A 19,979-nucleotide genomic window follows, 5' to 3' on the forward strand; every position below is an offset into this window, starting at 1 on the left:
AGGAATCCAAATATCTGGTCTGGTAAAAGTGCTTTCTTTTCAGTCCAGGAGTTGTTTTTTAATAAGCCTAAAGAAGAAAAAAAAAACCAAACCCACAAATTAGAGTTACAGTGAAGTAAGCTGGGGCATCTAACAACTGCAGTGGAGGGAAATGGCTGAGCTGCACTGAAAGCCAGTCATCTGGGGGAGTCTGGGGCATCTGCAATGGCAACCTCCTCCTGGAAGTATTCGAAACAGAAAATTCAAAGCAGTAACAGATACAAAACTGTATCAGCAATGAAAGAAATATCACAAGGGGCTTTTTTTCTTCAAGAACAAAAACTTGAGTTCTAATAGAGAGTATTGGCAAAGAGTCTATGTCTGAAATATTTTAAAGGCTTATACCTTTGAATGTATTAGGTCCAATTTCCAAGGCTGCTGAGAATTTGCCAGTTGCGTAATTTTCATTTGTAATTATGAGAGATTACTGTCAGAGAGTTGACTTTAATTTCTGAAGCCCAGTCCTGAGGAGATACTGGAAAACCAGGACTCACCCTCAGTATTTCTGGTCATGCTTTAACAGTTCCTTTTGATGGAGCAATACTGGTAACATAATAGCTTTGCTAGAGAGCTTTTGAAAACTGGTCTCTCAAGCTTAGAAAATCTGTGTGAAGAAAGTAATAGTTATCATTCAAACTTGACGCCAGACTCTAATTATTACTTCAAACACAAGAAGAACACAGCATCAACAGATTTATTTTTTTTTTAATCTCTTTGGTACACTGTAGTAGCCACACCTACATCCTCTTAGAAGAAACATATTTCTCTTCTCCTGAATACATTGCACAAATACGTATTAATTTGTGCAGTGCATTCATAAATTTGTCCAGAGTTTAGCTTTTCTAGTTTTTTACCGAATTGATCTTATTGTCATGCTTCGTACAGTACTACATTTAAATTACACTAGACTTACTTCAAATGCTGTTAGCCCTTGAAATTCTCCTTGCTTATGGAAGATACCATGCTTACGGTATACGTGGTAACAGCCATGAAGCTGCTTAGTTTCACTTTGCCTTTACCACATTGGTTTGACTAATCTAATCAAATTGGTTGTGCTCAATAGCATTATGTTTAAGAGTGTCACTTGATCCACAAAGTGCTGGGCTCATATACCCAGAGAAGACCGGCACCATGAAATAAAGATTAGTTTCTTATCTGCAATACCATGTTTCACCTTTATTGCACTATCTGTCTAGCTGACAGCCACTTTAGTCGGACTACCAAAGCAAAGCCTACCAACTCAGATAGCATTAATATATGATTTTTAAAGCAGCCAAACCACATGCTTCATTCCTGATTTCTTAGACTGATTGTATACGTGCTGATTGTTAAAAATTAGGACACTAGAAACTAAAGGAATTTAGCATTAAAGCAATACTGCATTTTATTGAAAAAAATTCTGAAACCAGAAGTTCTCTTTTCCTGCAGGATCCTGAGCAATGCTCACTCTCTCAAAAAATCCAAAACCCCACAACTATATATTTTGACATGAAATATAGGTCTGACTTGCAAAAAACACAGGTTTTCAAATTCCCTATAGTTTTCCAGTAGAGGCATAGGCTTCCTTAAGAAATGTAATGGTTGGGAAATATGTGTGAACTTGTAGTTTGTAGTCATATTTGTGTCTTTCTTAAAGGTTGTCCATAGATCTCTCTACACCCAGGGACTGAAAATCATTGCCATATAGTACACAGGCATATTAGCATATGGTAAACATATATTTTTTAACATGTTTGTAATTTTGTTCTTGATATGACCTGCAGTGGACTGGTGGTGCAGATCCTGTGTGAAATATAATATGAAATTAATGAGAAGGCCTCTAGTTAGGGTACAGACTCCCACGGAACATTTTCCTGAAACACCATTATTTGGAATTTGAAAAGGTCTGTGTTGTCAGAGTTATTTTGGTGACCAATAATGAAGGACAGAGGGAGGCTTTTTTTTGAAGAGCTAAAATAGGACTGACTAGGAGGAGCTGTGTGTTTGTGGGGCAGAGGAACTTACCCATCAAGAATGTAACAACTCTAGGTTGCACATTATACATGTTATCATACAGTGACTTGATATTGTGTCTTACTATGCAGTCCCAGGAATGGAAGAAGCATAAGGAGTTATCCAAAGGAAAGACAGGGAAACTAATTCTGATGTTACCGGAAGAATGGTACCTCTCTTCTTTTAATGTCTGCTTTGCTGTATGGTTCCATACCAAAACAAGACCTGCAGAGATTTCCCATGTTGTTTTCTCACAGCTTTAGCAAGCAGAGTGCCTCCAGCTTGTGTCCTTAGTCCTCAAGAGGGATCTTAAATCTCCCTGGAGAGGAAAAGATTCTTTCTATCCACACTGCTCGTCTTTCTTAGTCTTTCTTAGTGCTTGTCTTTCTAGCAGGAGAAGGCAGGACTGAGGAGATACAGCCTTCAGTCTTGATCCTGCCGCAGACAGGCTTGGAAAGAATATCTTAAATTACTGAGATGTAAAAGAAAATTACCTCTAAAGGTGGGGATATCACTTCTTCCTCATTTGGGCACTGGAAGTATAGCCATGAACAGCAAGAGAGATGGTGTTCCCCAAGAAGAGGTTCACCTCTGCCCAGCTCCTGCGTGGTCCTGCCTCAGAGGCGTTCTTCTGTCAAAGAAACTGTTCACACACGTGGCCTCTCTGACATCTGTCCTAGCAGCCACCCTGGCAGTGCTGGGGACAAGGCTGTGGTCAAGCCAAGGATGTGAAACTCCTGCTGGGGACGTTTCCACCGTGTCAGGACTACACTACCATCCTCTAAACACAGTTTGTGTCATAGACCACGAAAGGTTCCGATTTTATCCTTCAGGTTTTATGGATGATTCCCATGTCTTTGAAGTTCTGTTCCCGCTGAAGATGAAGGCAAATTCCTACTGATATTAATGGGGTTAGGATGTGTCCTTGTCTTTATTTTTGCTGTTCTTTCCTTTGTTGCAGTAGACCTATTCCTTTATTAAAGCTTTTGCCTGGGGGAAAAAGAAAAGCCATGTTACTAAATTATGAAATATTTACATTCATGAAGCCAACCCCTTATGCCTAGCTCCTCCTCTGATATTAAGATGACACTTCTTATAGAGCTACAGCTTCTATGCTGCCATTATTCCTCTGTGGGATCCAAGACCGGGAGGTGACAAAACAGCAGGCCACCATGAGCCAAGTGACAGTAAGTAATACCTAGGCATGCTTGCTGATTTTGACTCGGTGCAGTGGGAAACAACTGTGTTAGACTGATGGTGGTTTGTTTAGTGCTGGAGAGCAAAGCAAGATCAGAGATGAAATAGAAGAAAACATAAAACTGGGGAGGTTTCTAAATTAAACTTGATTTTTACCTGAGAATAAAAGGCCATATGTTGTAGATATATCTGTAATAATCATCCCAAAAGCAAAGTGTTAAAGGCATCGGTTTGCTTATCACCATTTATTTCTATCTTCTTTTGTATTTATGTTTACCTTTTTGCCTGCAGTTCTCTCAATACCACAAGAATGAATGAAGCTTTAGTGTCACAATCCATAACGAAATGATGTGCAGTTACTCTTCTGAATGTTTTGCATCTCTTGTTTTCATTGTATTTTTGTATTGGATGTAAATCTTAATAGTGGTTTCCTTCTTTTTTAAAAAAAAGTTTTGCCTGTTATTGAAGTATGTGTTGTTCAAACTATTTAGCGTAGCTTATTAATTTATTCCTCATACTTTCACATATTTAATGCTTTTTATTTTGCCTTGCCCAACCTCTTGTAGGTTTGGTAAGACAGGTAGTGACTTTCTCTCTGGGTGTTGCTTTGTTTTGTGGGTTTTTTTGATACTTGGGTAAGTCACTTCAGTTTATGCCTTTCATTTTTATCTCTCTGTGGCATAGCCTATGGAGACCATATCTGTAAAATGGATAAATATTAAGTAACTATCATAGTAAAAGAAACATCCTGTTAACTGGATTTCTGCACAGTTCACTCCTAATGGTTCTCTGTCACCAAACTCAAGATCTCTGGCCTCTCTGGTGTCATCCTAATGTTCCTTTTGCTCTTCCCTTGCCTTTTCTCTCTTGCTGACCTTCAGTTGTCTCGCTCCCTCTTCTCCATTTCTCCTGCAAGCTCTCTTTGCTCCCATTTATCTGGTCCTTCACATCTTTTGGCAGTAAAGAGGAGGGCAGGTTGGTGGGCAGCTGGAAACATAATTGTACTGATTGTCCCTATCTGCTGTGCAGCATTTCTTCGATGGTCTTCCTTTGGAAAATGTCCCATGCAAAACTGTCACTTCCCTCATTCTCACCTCGCCTTTCATGAAAGAAATACTTAAAGTAGTTAGAGGGCAAGAGAGGAAAAGATGCAGATTTCATTTGCACAATGCCTAGGATTTACAAAGTCAGCATGAGAAATGGAGCAGCTTTCAGAGCAAGGAAGGAAACAGTTCCTCAGATGTGTACTGAGCTGGGCATTTTTAATCCTCAACATGAAGACAGTGGTGCTGAACATATTCATACTCATATTCATACCAGTGCAAAAATACATTTTTAACACTGCACTATAGGACAAAAACCACTGATTTTTGGCTGGCAGAATCTTAGCCCGAAAAGGAAACCTGAAAAAAGAGAGACACAAAAAAACCTTGGAGCTAAATACTCTCACGCTTTAGAAAGTCAAATGTAAGGACCAAAAGGAAAACACTTTATTATGTGGCTTTTAGTGACCTTTTGGCAGGTTTTGGAATATAATGGGGCAACTACCACTGTAATGTGACATGCTTATTTGTGGGCATTAATACAGGTGAAGACAGATTTTTGTTACTGTATTATGATGCACAACTGTGTGGCTAATTTGCATGCAAAATTTCTATGATTAATAAATTAGGCAATGCTAGTACAAGTGTACTACAGTGAACCACTTGTAGCAATCACCAGCGCTCTAGCAGGCGACATAAAATACTATGCCCTGCTCCAGTAAAGCTTTGAATATTTGAATATCAGTTTGCAGTTCCCAAGCTGCAAAGCGATCAAAGGAGGGGAAGAATGTTCCTTACTTTTATCCCTCTTACAGCAGAATCAGCATAATCACCAGATACCTTGTGTAGAAATGTCAAACAAACTCAACTGGAAAAAATAAAATCAAGCAGATTTACCTAAACCACTTTAGTATAAGAGTAACACAGCTGGTTATAAAAAGCAAGATGTATTTTTTTCAAGTCCTAATGTTTTGTATTGAACGGTTTGAGTAGAATGAACATATCAAATATGCATAGAATAGCATATTCTTAATACTGGGATAAATCAGTTAAAAACCATAAAGGTAAGCATAGAGTGGGCCTGCATTAAAAAAAATTATTATGAGCTAGCTCCCACCTGAGGCCAAGATCTGAAAGTGCTACAACTGATTTCTGAGTTCATATGCCGCTTCTTTTACTTCATTCATGCCAAATTCATAAGGATTATGAGAAAATTCAGCAGATTAGTCCTTTAATCTGGTGTCTCCAATCTAAATAGAAAAAAGTCAGATATGGCTAAGCAACTTGGGGCATCAGGGTATCCAGGAAACACTCACATTGACATCCTAGCTTGAAATTTCAGATCAGGCCCTCTACCTTGTACTATGACGTCTTCTCTACTACAAGGGTTTTTTCCCCCCACGCTTTGCCTAACATAAATATCTATTCATCTCCATTGTCATTTTAAAATTCCTGTCTTTTTGAGAAACCTCTTGTGAAATTAAAGAGGCGCATCATATTCTTGCATCACATTCTGAGCACAGTTAGGCTTTGGCTTTTACTGAGCTTTTAGGAGGCACTGCCAGCACGACTCTGTCTCCTGAACATTTTACCCAGGGCATAGGCAGCTTACATGTTCTGAAGCAATTGCTGTACTAAGTACCCGGTAACGTATCTTTCCCAGAAACTGAAAATAAAGGCATAAAAGAGAACCACATATTAATTTATGGGCGTTAACATATGGGTGTAAGTTTCTCTGGGGATAATTATGTGACTATGCTAATAACGCCAAGGATGCTTTGATACATCACCACAAATTCTCACAATGATGTTCTTGAGCATTTCATTACTGTCAGGAGTGTATATATTTAAACAGGAGAGAGGGATGAGAGAGGCCCACACGTCTTAACAAAAATAACCCTCTCCCTTCATGCTGCAGGCGAGCTGATGAAGTCCTGTTAGACATGGGCGCTTACATTAGATGTGTTTACTGGAAACTTCCCATTTTGAGAGCAGAAAACTACACTAAGTGCGCTGAAAGGGGAGCAGCATGCGTGGTTTGCAAGGATAGCTGGAAGCATGGGTATTACTGACAGTGAAACGATGAAAAAGTCCTGCATTTTGCAGGACTTCTGTACTTTTTTCAAAAAGTGCAGTCTAGCACACTTTGAGGCTGTGGTTCAGAAATCTTCCTGCAGACCTCTGTGACAAGTCCAAGCGCCAGGCTAAGTTATCATGCCTTGGAAAAGGGAAGGTTCCCAGCTCAGTCAGAGAAATTTTTCCCAAAGCTTCCCTTGACTTGCTGGCAAGACAGCTGGTGTGGAGCCCCAGGTGTCCTTGAGAAATTCTCCAGTACATTGCTCAGCACTTCGATCATGAAGGCTCGGTGTATTTCCAGTTGTTGTGGGGACACCAAAAGCAATCACACCAGAAAGGCTGCCCTGTGCAGGGGGCTCAGGCTGCAATGCCTTTGCCTGTTTCCCAGTATTCTAATTGCCCAGCTGAAATTAAACTTCACACAGTTCAAGTTTTTATGCCTTCATATACAATTTTTTTTTTTTAAAGCTTTTCTTCTAGTGAGGCTAACGTCTAATCCTTTGACCTTTTGCATTAAGTCTGCGCACAGCAGACCACTACCCTAACGACACACAGTTATGGGTGTTATAGAAGCATTCTCAGGCATACAGGCATTTATAGATAAATCATCACCATTTTTTTTTTTTTTTGAGCAGTGATAGGCAGACAGAGTTCAGCCCTTGCTCTGGGATAGCAGTGGCTGCGGTGAGGGTAGGAGATGTCCTGGTGGGTGAGCAAGTGGCAGGCATGTATTTCGAGAGGCTGTATTTGCATTTTCTGCCTCTTGTGAGCTTGTCAGGCATGCTGGGACCGAGCCTCGGCTTGTGGAAATTATTTCAAGGCAATTTATACCAAACGACGATCCCTACTGTTCTGTTTGTTACAAACTTGGCTGTAATACAGTAATGTTTAGTGGCTTAATAACATCTGCTTTTGGCCTCTCCTACTCCCTCAGCAAACAATTTTCATATATAACAAATGTTCGCATTTAGTCTAATTAGAACAGAGCCCAAGGGTCAGAATAGTCATACCTGCACGCTGAGGAGGAGACTCTGGGTTTCCAGATGAGAGACCAGGTTTCTCCCCTCTCCATGCCAGGGTCCAAGACTTCTGCCCTTTCCCAGGATGAGCTCTTCTGGGCAGATCCCACTGAAATTGCAGAGGTGGGGCAGCACCAGATGTCCCCTTCTGCAGGAGGTCTGTCCAGTCGAAAGGGTCACAGTAGGTAGCAAAGGTAGCACAGAGTCACTGGGACAGGCAGATATTTCTTGAGCGTTTGGCATTTTCAAAAAGAACAACACATTTTAAAAATAAAAACTCTGAATATATATATAAAACATGCAAAAATAAATATTTCCCACTAACAATTGATCACAGTGCATGCTGTGAGGGTGCATGAGGTTAAGTGGCGTACGGTTTTGCCTTTGCACAGGAAACCTGACAGTTACAAACCCTTAAAAAATCTGTATGGTTTATCTTGTTGATTATCACTCTTTTTTGGGCAACAAAGATTCTGCCCATGTTTCATCATGTGTGTAGTAGAAATACCAGGATATGCAAATATAGAAATTACACAACAAAATCAAAACTGAATTAAAGCTCTTTACAGTAAAAAAAAAAGAGAACCAGAACTGCAGCCTTTTTATTGCTACATCACTGAATGCGCGCACAACCTGGCTATTTAGGTGCTTGTAATGTATGGTGCAACTGTCTCTCCATCTTTCCACTGCTGTTTACGCCTCTTCAGTAACAGCTAAAATGGAGGCTACCGATCTTGGGTATAATGAAAGAGGAATGTTTTAGGTAGTCTTGGGAAGCTTTATGACAGCTATCAACTGATCAAATAATTAAGAATAGCAATCGGCATTTATAATCAAGAGATGGGCTGTTGACTTTTGGCTTGGGGAGCAGGGCTGCGGCAACACTGTTGTGACAGCTGGTGGATGGAGACTCTTTGCTGTTGAACTCTGCGACCCAAATGCTGTGGCTGAGCATCTACCATAAGAAATACAGGTTGTGTCGTAGTTCTGGGTGCCCTCTGGTGCACTGGGGTGAACCTCACCAGCAGTCTCCAGCGAAGGATTTCTCACCATTCCTGTACACTAAGGTCATGCGTATGCAAAGCTATGGGCAGGCAGGCAGGTCAGGTTAGCGTCTGCCATGAAGAGGAGGGCAAGAGAAATGAATTTTATCTTGGCTTATCTGAGTGATGCCCTACCATCTCACTGCTCTGGGTTCTGTGTCACTGGCGATTTTCGCTGCCACAAATAGGTGTTGCTTGACCACAGCTAGGAAAACAACGCAAAGTAGATATGTAAAACAATTTGACAAGCGTCAGAGAAAAAACATGATCAAGCGAATTATTTATCAAATGTTATTTGGTCATATGCAGGGAAAAGAAAAAGACCTGTTTTGTGCAGAATATCTGCAGGTCAGATACATTAATTTTATTTCCTCAAGAAGTATGCACAAATGTTTTCTGAAATAAAATTTTTTGGTACTTCATATGCTTTGTTGTTTGGTTGATTTTTCAGGTTGAAAAGGGAAGGAAATCTTTGGCAACTTCTTGTGGTTGCAGGGCATTTCTTTTTATCTACTTTTTAAGACACTTGTAGGAATTAACATTATGGACTATGAACACAGTGAACCAGAATTATTAGTGGGACAGCCAACTCTTCAGACTGGAATTTTGTATTAGCAATTCAGGAAAAAAAATACAAGTGAGATACAGCCCTATAAATATATTTAGGAACATATTAAATACAGATAAGCTTTTGAAATCTGAACTCAAGAGTGTATGAGGATTTTGCAAGTTAGCTTTGTCTTTATAGCAAGTGCATGCAAACTTCAGGTCCTAAGCCTGAGACTGGAGGTATCAAAAATTAACAGCCACGTTTGCTGTAGTGTGAAAATATAGGTGAAATACCATCTTCCTTTAAATATTTTCTTCTCTTTTTTTTTAAAAAAAAAATATTCCTAATTGTCTCCATTTTTCCTTTGGCAGCTATAAACCATTGTAACTAACCACAAATAACTATAAAGATGGAAAAGGGAGGCTGTAAACAGACCATTTTTTCCTCTTAATTTATTTTGCTTCTTCATGTTTTGGACACGTTTATTTGTTTATAAAATTGCTGTACATCAATAAAAGCACTAGAAATACTCCCAAGCTATTGGTTACAAATGATTTAAAGCTCATTTCTTCTCTAAAAATGAATCATGCAAAAATAAAGCCTTCCTGTCCACAGATCTACTTGTCTCCTTGCCTGTATCCAATTATGTCAGATCTTGAAGAGATTCAGCCCAAATGGAACAGAAATGCTGTGATCAATCTCAACAGCACCTGGAATACGGGGCGATTTGGAAGCATTTTGGGGTACTTTTCTCTTGCTAACTGCCCAGCCCGACAACCTAGCTAACGAGACAGGTTTCTGGTTTTTCTCCCATCCCACATCCAGCATCATTCACAAGTTCCTGCGGGGACATCTGCGCACAGCCACTCCCAGCGATGTGCTTGGGTCCAGCCTCGTGCAGCGGCGTCCCGTCACAGCGCTGATGCCGCGGGGCTCAGCACATGCAGAGCCTGCTGCTCCGGCACCCAGGCAAAACAGCCCTCATCCACCTGCAAACCGCCTGCTTTTATAGCTAACAGCGTGAAGGTCTAACGCATCTGGCTCTAACTCCCAGGGCCATTTTTCAGTGTGAAAGTACAGTTTAAGGGAGACACTTCCTACACTTTCTCTGTGATGAGGGGCGGTACTCTTTGGGAGGAATGGTTTATTCTATCAATGTGGAAGCATCAGTGCAACTTTCGTAGTGAATTATCAAATGCCTGAAGGCTTTGTAGATGTGTTCGTTCTGTGTACAGATGAACCCACCACTTCTCCAAGCCTGCTCAGCAGCACGGTTTAAATCTCCAATGCAGGTCCACTGATCTTTGTATTCCCTTGAAACAGCCCACTTGGAATGATCGTTAATGGAATAAAAGGTGGAATTCGATGGCATCCCTATTAGGTTTACGTTGTAGACATGGTAGTCAAGAGAGCAATTTGAGGGAAGTTTTTGGCCGGAACGCTGCCAGGATTCAGCCAACAAATCAGTCTTCAGTTCCTGAGCCATCCAGGCTGCGTAGATATCTGTGGAATAAAACAGGGTGTGAGGAAATTAGTCTTTCATGTTCCTTCATTTAAGAGGGGACTGAAAAGCATCATCTAAACTGGGCTCATTTTGTTCCAATACCTGAAGTGAGCCAGAGGGGATTTTGCCCCCTCCCCTCGCTTTAACCTTTATTTCAGAAGTTCATTTCTACTTTTCCTTCTTCTGGAAAACTTGTTATAAACAATCAGCAGGAAAAAAAAGGAAAGGAAAAAAATGTCAAGCCTTCTTCATAACAAAAAAATAGCAGGTGGTTCAAACCCCATCTTTGTTTTGTTGTTACTGTTGAATAACAGGAACATTGTTGAACACCTTAAGGCATTTGAAGGACCAGATCTCTTTTTGCTTTGTGGGGCTGAGAGAATGCTATGATGGGACACCATTCCTTGCCCTCTGTTACATTTATTTCTGAAGCTGAGCTTCTTTTTTTCCCCTCGAAGAAAATACTAATCATCAAAGAATATATTAATTGCTTATTTGCTTAGGAATGTGTGAGCAACAGGTTCTCTTACCATCTATGAATAAGTGTGACTTTGCAAAGTGGAGCAAGGTTTCCCCATGAGCTGACTGGAGCTTGGAGAGGTGGCGCAAGGGGCCCGAGGGCAGCCTGGACCCTGCACAGAGCTTCTGCAGATTTGGGAGATCAGCTTGGAAGATGTTAGGGATGGAACAGCTGTAGATTCCTGGATTATAACTGAGCATCTGTTGGTCTGAGAAAAATCCAAAGAAATGAAGTCATGCAGAATTAAAATGGGTTAAAGCAAAGCAATCAAGACCATAAAGTTCTGCCTTGGAAAGGAAGCCTAAATCCTTCTTAATCTTCACAGACTATCTCCTGGAGGGGTCCAGTGTCAAAGTATCTTATTTTAGCAACCAAAAACATGTTTAATTGGTTTGTATTCTGACTGGTCCTGCAGCACGTAGACCAGACAGGGAGAGTATGCTCAGGTATTTCCACTTACACCACATTATTCTTAGCAGAACTGTTAACTGGTGGTCTCAGTCCACTGCCACCTCCACCCAAGCTCATCTTCAAGCCTCTAAGTAGTCACACAGGGCTCAGACAGCATGTCTGACAGCTCAGACAAGCCTGTCCGTATTTACAGGACTAATTCCCAGTCAGTTACAATTGCCAAGCGAAATGAAAACGGAACAGCTGCCAGAGGGTCTAGTTTGGTTTTAGGGAGAACAGAGCTTGACTTTCAGCATCTGGATTGAGTCTGCAGAAGAAATTTACTTCTCTGTACAGTGCACAGCTTAATTGTAGAAGTCTTTGCTAAGGATATCGTAAAAGGCAAGGGAACAAATAGGCTCATTAGATGAGTTCATGGAAGAGCAGTCCATCAGGAACTTTCCAGTCTTTCCAGCTCAGGAAATCCCTGAATCACAGATTACCAGAAGCTGGGAGGATGGAGCAGAAAAGGCATTAGCGTCTTATTTTCTTGTCCTCTTTCCCTAAACACATGCATAGATGCGCTTCCACAAACAGGAACCTGGTTTAGACAGCTCTGGGGTGTGGCCGCCCTGGCAATTTGCACAGCATGTGTGTTTCATTAATATCATTTGAGGTTTGGAAATAAGAAAAGAGAGAAAACCAGTGTGAAAAGTGCTGAAGAGCATGCCAGCATGACTGCTTGCAATGCCTTTTGATAGTCCCTTTTCAGGATTCCAGTACCAGGTATTACTGTCAGATTGTTCTGAATCTTACGGGTATAGGTTTTATTGTTTTTTTTAAATGAATATTAATATTTTTAGTATTGATCTTTTATGTGGCAAAGAGTATCTGGGGAAGTTATGTGTGATATTTATTCCATACTTCATATTTCTGACAAGTCACAGCTACTACTCCAGCTGAAGCAGCGGTTGCCTTACATTCATACATGCAGACAACTGCAGCTGAACAAGCTATTACTGTTTAAAATGATTAATCATCCTACTTTATATTCCCAAAGCATTTTCTATGCATGGACTGAGTTTACCCTTGATACGGACTTGTGACTATTATTATCCCAATAGTCCCCACGGGGAGATGGAGACAGAGTGGAAGAGTGAATTTCCCACATTCACACAGGAAATCATTTGATAAACATAACTGAAGCCAAAAATCCTGTTTCCAGGCCCCACTTGGTTTCCCAGTCTGACACAGAGGAAAAGAAGAAGCAATTTTTGAGGTGAAGCCTCAAGGAAAGCAGTCGGAGGGGTGTGGTGGCTATCTTAGAGAGAAGCTTTTCATACCTATTTCTGTGAACTGGTCGTATTTGAAGGTTATACAGATGGCTGTCTGTCCGTAGGACTCCCCAGTAGCTGGATACCCGTAGCCATCCTCAGGGACGGGAGGGAACAGGGGCACACTGTGAATCACCCAGAAGCCTTGTGTTTTGTCCAAGAGCATAAATCCTGTCAAAAAAAGAGAAAAGTTACTGCAAATGAATTAAGGAGGAAAAAGCCCTGAGACGATAGAGTTGAGTCTGACTTTGGATTTAGTGCTGGAGACATCACACCTCGATGTGTTAATGTCTACAGTAAACTGGCTCTAGTGTAGATTAATGGATTATAGGAGACACTAACATTGAATTGAAATTGCATTGATTCTCTCCTGCATAGCCTAACTCAAACCGTCATCATGTTTCTTTTGAAAAAAAAAAAAACAAAAACCAAAACCCAACAACAAACACAACTTTTCAAAACCTTTCTCTTTCTCGGCTGAGATTTTGTCTTCAAAAAGTCTGATGATTTAATGGCTGTGACCCTCCCTCCACCGCTCATTTTCCTTCTCTTCATACATTCGCTGCCTAAGGGGAAACAGACTCTGTCAACACCGTGTCTTTTTTTCTAGACCAAATTCTTCTTCACGGGGAAGCAGCAGAGAGATCGACTATGCCTCCCCCTGCGGCAGGGTGCTCCAGGGAGGAATGGGGCTGTGAACTGTCCCCATTGCTGCAGCCTGAAAATACAGCCCTGCAAAATGTGTTCATCCCAGGGTCAGGCTGGGCAAACCCCAACTGCTTCCTCAAGGGAACATCTAGACCTTCACCTAAGTTTATGCTTATTTAAAGCCTTGCTTTACTTTAACCGCATGCTTTAGCACTTCTGTGATCTTGGCAGCAGTTTCTTCCCCTGGAGAGAGAGAGTTTGGAGGAGTTTATGTTTAGGGTGCCTTTCCCTTCACCTCTTGTACTGGGGTTGCCATTAGGTTCAGAATGATGCAGCCTGTACTCACTGAAAAGAGCTATACGAGTTTCAATGCTTGAAAACAAAGGGTTCATAAGCTGTAAGAGTTCTTCAACACAGCACAGGCATAGCAAAACCAAAACAGAAGGTTCAGCTACAACAAACAATGCATCATGCAAATCATTCTCCAGTTTCGCTTTAGGCAGTTATTTTAGATACGCAGCTAGACAACAGACAAGTAGATGCTATCCACAACTTTAGAAAGGAGAAAATAGTAGCTTGGGACTCCCCCTGTACCTTTGGTATGTCCGTTTTTCCAGCCATCAGAGTCTGATTCAGGGACCTCATCATTGTATATTGCATATGCAATTCTGTTCTTCTGCAGGAAAACACACATTTCTGAAATATGACATTCAGTAAAGGGAAGACATTTAAGTGAACATCTTCTGCTGGGAACAGAAGAAAGAATTCAGGCCTTCTCTGAGTGAACATCATGAGCCTAATCCTTCTCCCAATTCAGCTGACACAGTCACTGCAGAAGTTACAGTAAAATAAGTGGAAGTTCAATCATGAGAGTAGCCCTTCCTCAGGAGGTCGGATATGCTCACTAAGGCAATTTACATGGGTTTATTGGGCACTCACTTGCAGAGAAGTTCCTCCCTCTATTTTTTGTGCGTGCCTCTCTCTGATTTAGCAACCAGATCTGGTAAAAATGTTTGCTGAGGAAAAATAGACATGACAAGTGTTCTTATGAAGGACAAGCAATTAATGCTTTTTTTTGCAAAATATTTGCATGTGGCTGCTCCTTATTCCCCCTGAATAGAGAACTTCAAAGGAGCTGGGACAGGCTTCCCCTCCCAATGTTCTTTGACTTTGTAAACTGTTTATTACAATTACAGTGAGACCTGGAATAGGACAGTTGACTGGATTGCCGATATTTGACTGACTTGTGGGAATCTCTTCTACATATAAATTAATGACACCCTACCACTAACCCACAGCAGAAATGCAAAGACACACCCAGACTCCCAAGAATACCATGTAGATGGTAAAAATTAACTATAGGCAGATCTTGTGGTATTTTATAATCACTTCACACAAATATGCCGAAGAAGTCATAGTGATTTCAGGGTGAAGAGTAAAACCCAGATTTGATTTGAGACAGAGTGAAACACATGCACATGGGAGGGCTTAAGACAAGGATCTGTAATAGTCACCACTGGACCCGGTCAGAGTTCACAGCTTCAGATGTTGCTCAACATGAATTGCAGAGAAGCCAAAGGGAATATGTGCCAACACTTGTCTAGATGGGCAACACGCTAAATGTGTGTGAAAGGCCTGACTAGAAATTATAAGTTCAAGGATAATTTCTACTTGTAACAAAACCCACAAATAATCTGCCCAGCTGCCTAGACGCTGCCCTTGACGTGTTTTACTAGATCTAGTTGGCCACGTCCGTCCATACCTCCGCATACTTATTTTGGCTAGTTTCATTTCATTTGCATGCAATATCAATTAAACATGCTAACAAAATAATAATTAAATGCCACTTGCCTTGGATTCATACATCTCGTACAGCTGCTTCAGTGTTTGTCCCAGAGCACCTTGTGTCATATTGACAAGGTATTTACTGAGCTGCCACTGTGGAGCCAGGGCATCCATGTACATGTATTCCAGCCCCAGGATGGGAATCTCTCCTTTGGCATGTTTGGGTAGCTTGTAAAGAGCAAACCTGCAACAGTGAAGAGCAATTGTTTTTTTACAACCATCCTGTTTAAATGCATAAATCGTTATCTCCTTCCCACCTGAGGATTTAAGAGAAGGATGACTCCAGGGATGCCTATGATGGCGGGGGACCAGTGCTCCCAGTGTGCAGTGTGGGTGTCTCAGCCTCCAAGTGGTGACCCAGCGCAGGAACCAGCAGCAGTCTGACAGCACAGTATCTACTGCAGACAAATTTGTTCTGCTTCTTAGTGAGGAAGGGAGGCTGATTTGCACCAAACTCCTGTTGCTGTGGCCCAGACTAATGCTGGTACCCTGAAAGAATCTGAGGTAGCCCTGGTCTGGAGTCCCATTTAGCCACCAAACCGCTATTTGCTGCTGGTTCTGGTAGAGAACCTCAGGTCCCAAACTCAGTCTGACATTCTCATGGTTAACCTGGACGATATAACTTTATATGAAACACATGAAATTATGTATTAAAATATAAAATGCATAATGTTATATTTATACATACTAAAACCACAAAATAAGTATAAAGCCATGTGATAATTGTTGTTCCAATTCTGCTTTTCATAACATACTCGCATTCTGCTGAACTGTTGCAGACTGGATATTTGCAAACCGTTAGCCAGAAACACAAATCTTTTCAAAAATTGTAGAGTACTCTATATTGTCAGTAAATGGCTCAGTTCATATTACTGTCCCTGATGAAGCAAACAGCTTTTTCCAGTGCGCAAGTCCATGGAATTAATTGCAATATAATTAATTGAGCCACTTCCTTTGAGTGCTGTTTTTAAGTAATTTGCTATTTATGTCAATGGTAAGAACGGAGTGGCATTATTGCCAATTCTGTACTATTTACCAAAAATCCAGCCTGATTGTGCTTAACTCTTCAGGTATACCAGGAGGAGTAAGCCTCTCCCAGTGGATGTACAGTCTCAGGGTGGTCAAAAAGGGTATCTCTGAAAGCAGGCAAGGAGTGCCGGGAAAGCATTTTGCTAGAGGAACGTTTAATCCATGGGAAACATACATGTACAGGCAGAAGAGAAACACACAGCACTGGTGATCCTGGTAATCCACCTGCATTGCCACTGACTGAGTGATGTTCCTTAAATAGCTCAGGAGAAACTGTTGCTGATGACAGATCGCAGAGCAGAGAAGGTGATTTATGCAGCAAGGCTGGGGAGAGCTGCCCAGGCACGAGGAGTCACGACAATCTATTTGAAATGAAGATTTGGAAAGGAGAGAAATGGCACTAACTCCAGTAGTACAAACTGGTCCAGGAGTTAGTATACAAAGCCTTTCCAAACTACTTTGAAATGTACGGGAAGATTTATGCTCTCAGGGTGCCTACAGCCTTGCATTTGACAAACCCGCGCTAGCAGGTATGCTCATGGACGCACCAGTAGCTGAGCTATCAGTAAATTGCTTGCCAGTTCCCAGTGGATACATGTTTTGGCCCTTTCCAGAAAGCCAGCTGAGTCACAGTTGTATGAAAGTCTTCACTGCTATTTGGGCACAGGAAGTTTCTCATGAGCTGAGGCATTTGTGGGAGCAGAGTGAAAGTTATTTTCCTGAGAACCAAGGAAAAGCAAATCCGCTTATACCCGATTAGGTTGTCACATTGTTTGCTTGTGACTGAACTCTGACTTGCTACAAATAATCACATCTTTACTACTTAGTCACATTTTTACTCCCCCCCCTCCAAAAAAAACAAACAACAAACCAACCAAAATGCCCCAAACCAAACAATGCGCAGCTGTGGCTTCAGCCCTTGACTCAACACTTCTCAGAAGGCAGAGTTTTTGCTTGTAGTTTCATTAAAAGCTTCCCACAGAATACGATGAGTTTGGATGAACGCAGCAAAGATGCTCTGCCACCCTTACAGCCTACGGCCGTGTGCTCTGGCAGCCCCTGTGCAAGGTCGGTGAGGATGGCAGGATGAGCCCCTGAGTAGGAGGAAAACATGGGGGAGACAGTGACCAGCCCAGGCACTGTGTGGTGGGAACTGCAGGCACAGCTGGGGAGCGCAGATGGGATCAGGCCAGAAAAGGCCGGTGATCCCTCTGGTTTAGGGGCAAACGAAAGGGTTCGTGAGTACTAATAATGAGTAATTATAGAATACTGCAGGATGAAACCACTGAATAGCAGGAACTCAGACAAAGCTCTTGCTAACTGAATATAAAACCTGCAGCCCTGTGTGTGTTTGAAAGGGAATCAACATCTTTTGTTTAAGAGGAAGCTTTTCTCAGCAGTTTCAGTTCTGCTTCTCCTATCAGCTTCATAGCAACCAAGTCCAGAACCAGGCAATAGCTGAGTCTTTCTTGTAATAAACTAGAATGACCCCTGCAGATGGGCAAGTTTCTCTTTCATTTATCACGGAATACTGGAAAGGAACGTCCACGCGCCCCCCACCCCCTACCCCTGTTAAATCTGTCGGAAGGGAATATGGTTTTGCCTGTGCAGACCCCCCCCAGTTCCCATCTAGAATGGGTCCCACATTGCCGGTGCTCACATGGAGGCGCACATGAATTACTCCTACCCACAGCTTTCAAAGCATTTTTCAGAGAATTTGCATACAAAAATTGTGTTCATTTAAAAAAGGGTGGTAAATATTTTTGTTTGTTTGTTTGTTTTGTTTGTTTGGGTTTTGGCCTGGAATTTTTTTAGCTTTATCACAAACAGACTCATTCTGCAAGACATAATTGCAATTTGTGGAGAAATGAAATTTCTCATACCTTTAAGTTGTTGGGTAGTTAGCTGCACCAACTAAGAGTCTGATTCCTGAAAAAAATCACGTTATCCAGAAGGCCTTGGCAAGGGTGACAAGTCACAGGGATGGACCGGCCCCTCACATGTTTGATGCTACGCCACTACAGAGCAAAGCTGGCTTTGTGCTCCTGCTTGTGTGCCTGCCTGTGGCATGGGGAGCGCCTGCCTCCCCGGCAGTTAGCTCTGCGTGCAAGGGAAGGCACGTGCAAGAATAGCACCTGCTTCTTTATCACTTGTATCCAAAGTAATCATTTTTCCACGAGAAAGACACTTTTCTTTTTTAAATTAATTGATACTTCTCTTTGGGAGGCTTCTGTGCTCATTTTAGGAGCCCTCATTTCACTTTTCAGACCTGGGCTGCATATTAGGTACTTATACTGCACGTCTTTCATCTTCAAAGCACATTAATCCCATTAATCATTTAACACCCGAACTTGGGCTCGCTGCTGGCAGTGGGATGGTACCAGCTCTAAGCGCCGGCAGCTCGGGCGGTGGGGAAGGACCTCTGCTCCTCCGCAGCCCAGCGCAGCCAGCGCTCTCCTACACTGCCACTGCCACCCCTGCACCCGCCCGGGCAGCTCAGCCTCCACTCCCCCTCGGCGATGGCAGCCAGGGCACAAGTCCCACCGTGATGCTCTTTGGGTACAAGTGATGAGGTTAGGGACAAGACACGGACGTTTCCCCGCTCGGCTCGGGACTCAGGCCAGGCGAGATGCTTGCTGGCATCCTGGCTCCAGCCGGGTGCTCCGGGGGCTGCTGCTGGCAGGCGCAGCCTTGGCACCTGAACACAGGTTACGCACCCTTTGATGATGAGACATGAACGCTGTGTAAAACGGTAATTAATTTTGCAGCTAGTCATCATGCAGTAGGGTGGTTGGTTCGGTGAAACGAAATCACATTTCGGTAACTTATCCTAGGTTTTCCAAATGCAAAATTCAGCTCCTACTCACAGGCAAATGGGATTAGAACAGTGATCGCTATGCATTACTTCTCAGCGATCCACCTACTTCACGCAGTTTAATCTCAAGTGTTATTTACTCACCCAGCACTTCTCCCCTGCGCAGTATTTACTTACCAGTCCACGGTCTCCCCGTCTTCATTCCTGCAGGAAATCTCGGCTGCCCACAGGGGCGCAGAGGAGAGAAGCAAGAGCAAAGCAGGGTGACACCACGCAGATCCCGCAGGCATTTTGGTTTCTCGGCTGCTCTGGGTGAGCACTGAGTAGGCTCTAAAAGGAGAAGTTGTGTTGCATTAGCCGTCAGCTCCTGCTGCGCGATGCAGCAAGCACAGCCCCGCTGGCTGCCGGGAACAGCCTGGGAAGCCAGGCTCCCACCGCAGGGATGGCTGTCGCCAGCGGGGCCCGGGCTCCCAGAAGCCGCTGGAAGTTGCTCGCCATTTCTTTGGGCAACAAAATGGCAAAATAACAGTTATCAAGTTACATTTTCGAGAAAACTTACCTTTGTATTTTAGGAGGTAGTATTTTCATTAGTTAGAATTCACAGTGTTCTGCTTTAAAAAAAAAAAAAAAAAGCTGCAGATACCGAAACCCTTTTGGTTTTCTTTTTCAGTACTGCATGACTGACGTATGAATCTTTTACAACTATCTGAAAAAAAACCAACCCTTGGTGTTCAGACAGGCAAAACAAAATCATTTCCACCTCACTACTGCTCCACTCTGCCCCTGCCACGAGCACAGCCTTTGCACCATTCCTGCAGAGAGGGTTTCTGGTGGAACGCTGCGCCCTGCCTGGGTCTGACCCCAGCAGCAGGGGAGTTGCTTTGTTTGTGGGGATTCAGCCTGCAAGGACTGACAGTCAGAGATAATGCTTTGAT

The 19,979-nt window shown here is 42.5% G+C and overlaps 1 protein-coding gene across 1 annotated transcript; it reads right to left on the reverse strand.

Moving 5' to 3' along the window:
* Positions 1 to 9,294: 9,294 nt before the first annotated feature.
* DNASE2B (deoxyribonuclease 2 beta) lies at positions 9,295 to 19,655 on the reverse strand. Its single transcript, XM_005238513.4, has 7 exons — positions 19,604 to 19,655; positions 19,222 to 19,374; positions 15,207 to 15,384; positions 13,950 to 14,031; positions 12,717 to 12,878; positions 10,994 to 11,191; positions 9,295 to 10,462 (listed from the first exon to the last, which is right to left on the reverse strand). Exons 1-7 carry the CDS (start codon positions 19,630 to 19,632, stop codon positions 10,104 to 10,106), a joined length of 1,161 nt encoding a protein of 386 aa, XP_005238570.2. The 5' UTR covers positions 19,633 to 19,655; the 3' UTR covers positions 9,295 to 10,103.
* Between the last annotated feature and the right edge of the window lie 324 nt (positions 19,656 to 19,979).

The sequence above is a fragment of the Falco peregrinus genome, chromosome 10 (assembly GCF_023634155.1).
Source record: "Falco peregrinus isolate bFalPer1 chromosome 10, bFalPer1.pri, whole genome shotgun sequence".
NCBI lineage: Eukaryota > Metazoa > Chordata > Aves > Falconiformes > Falconidae > Falco > Falco peregrinus.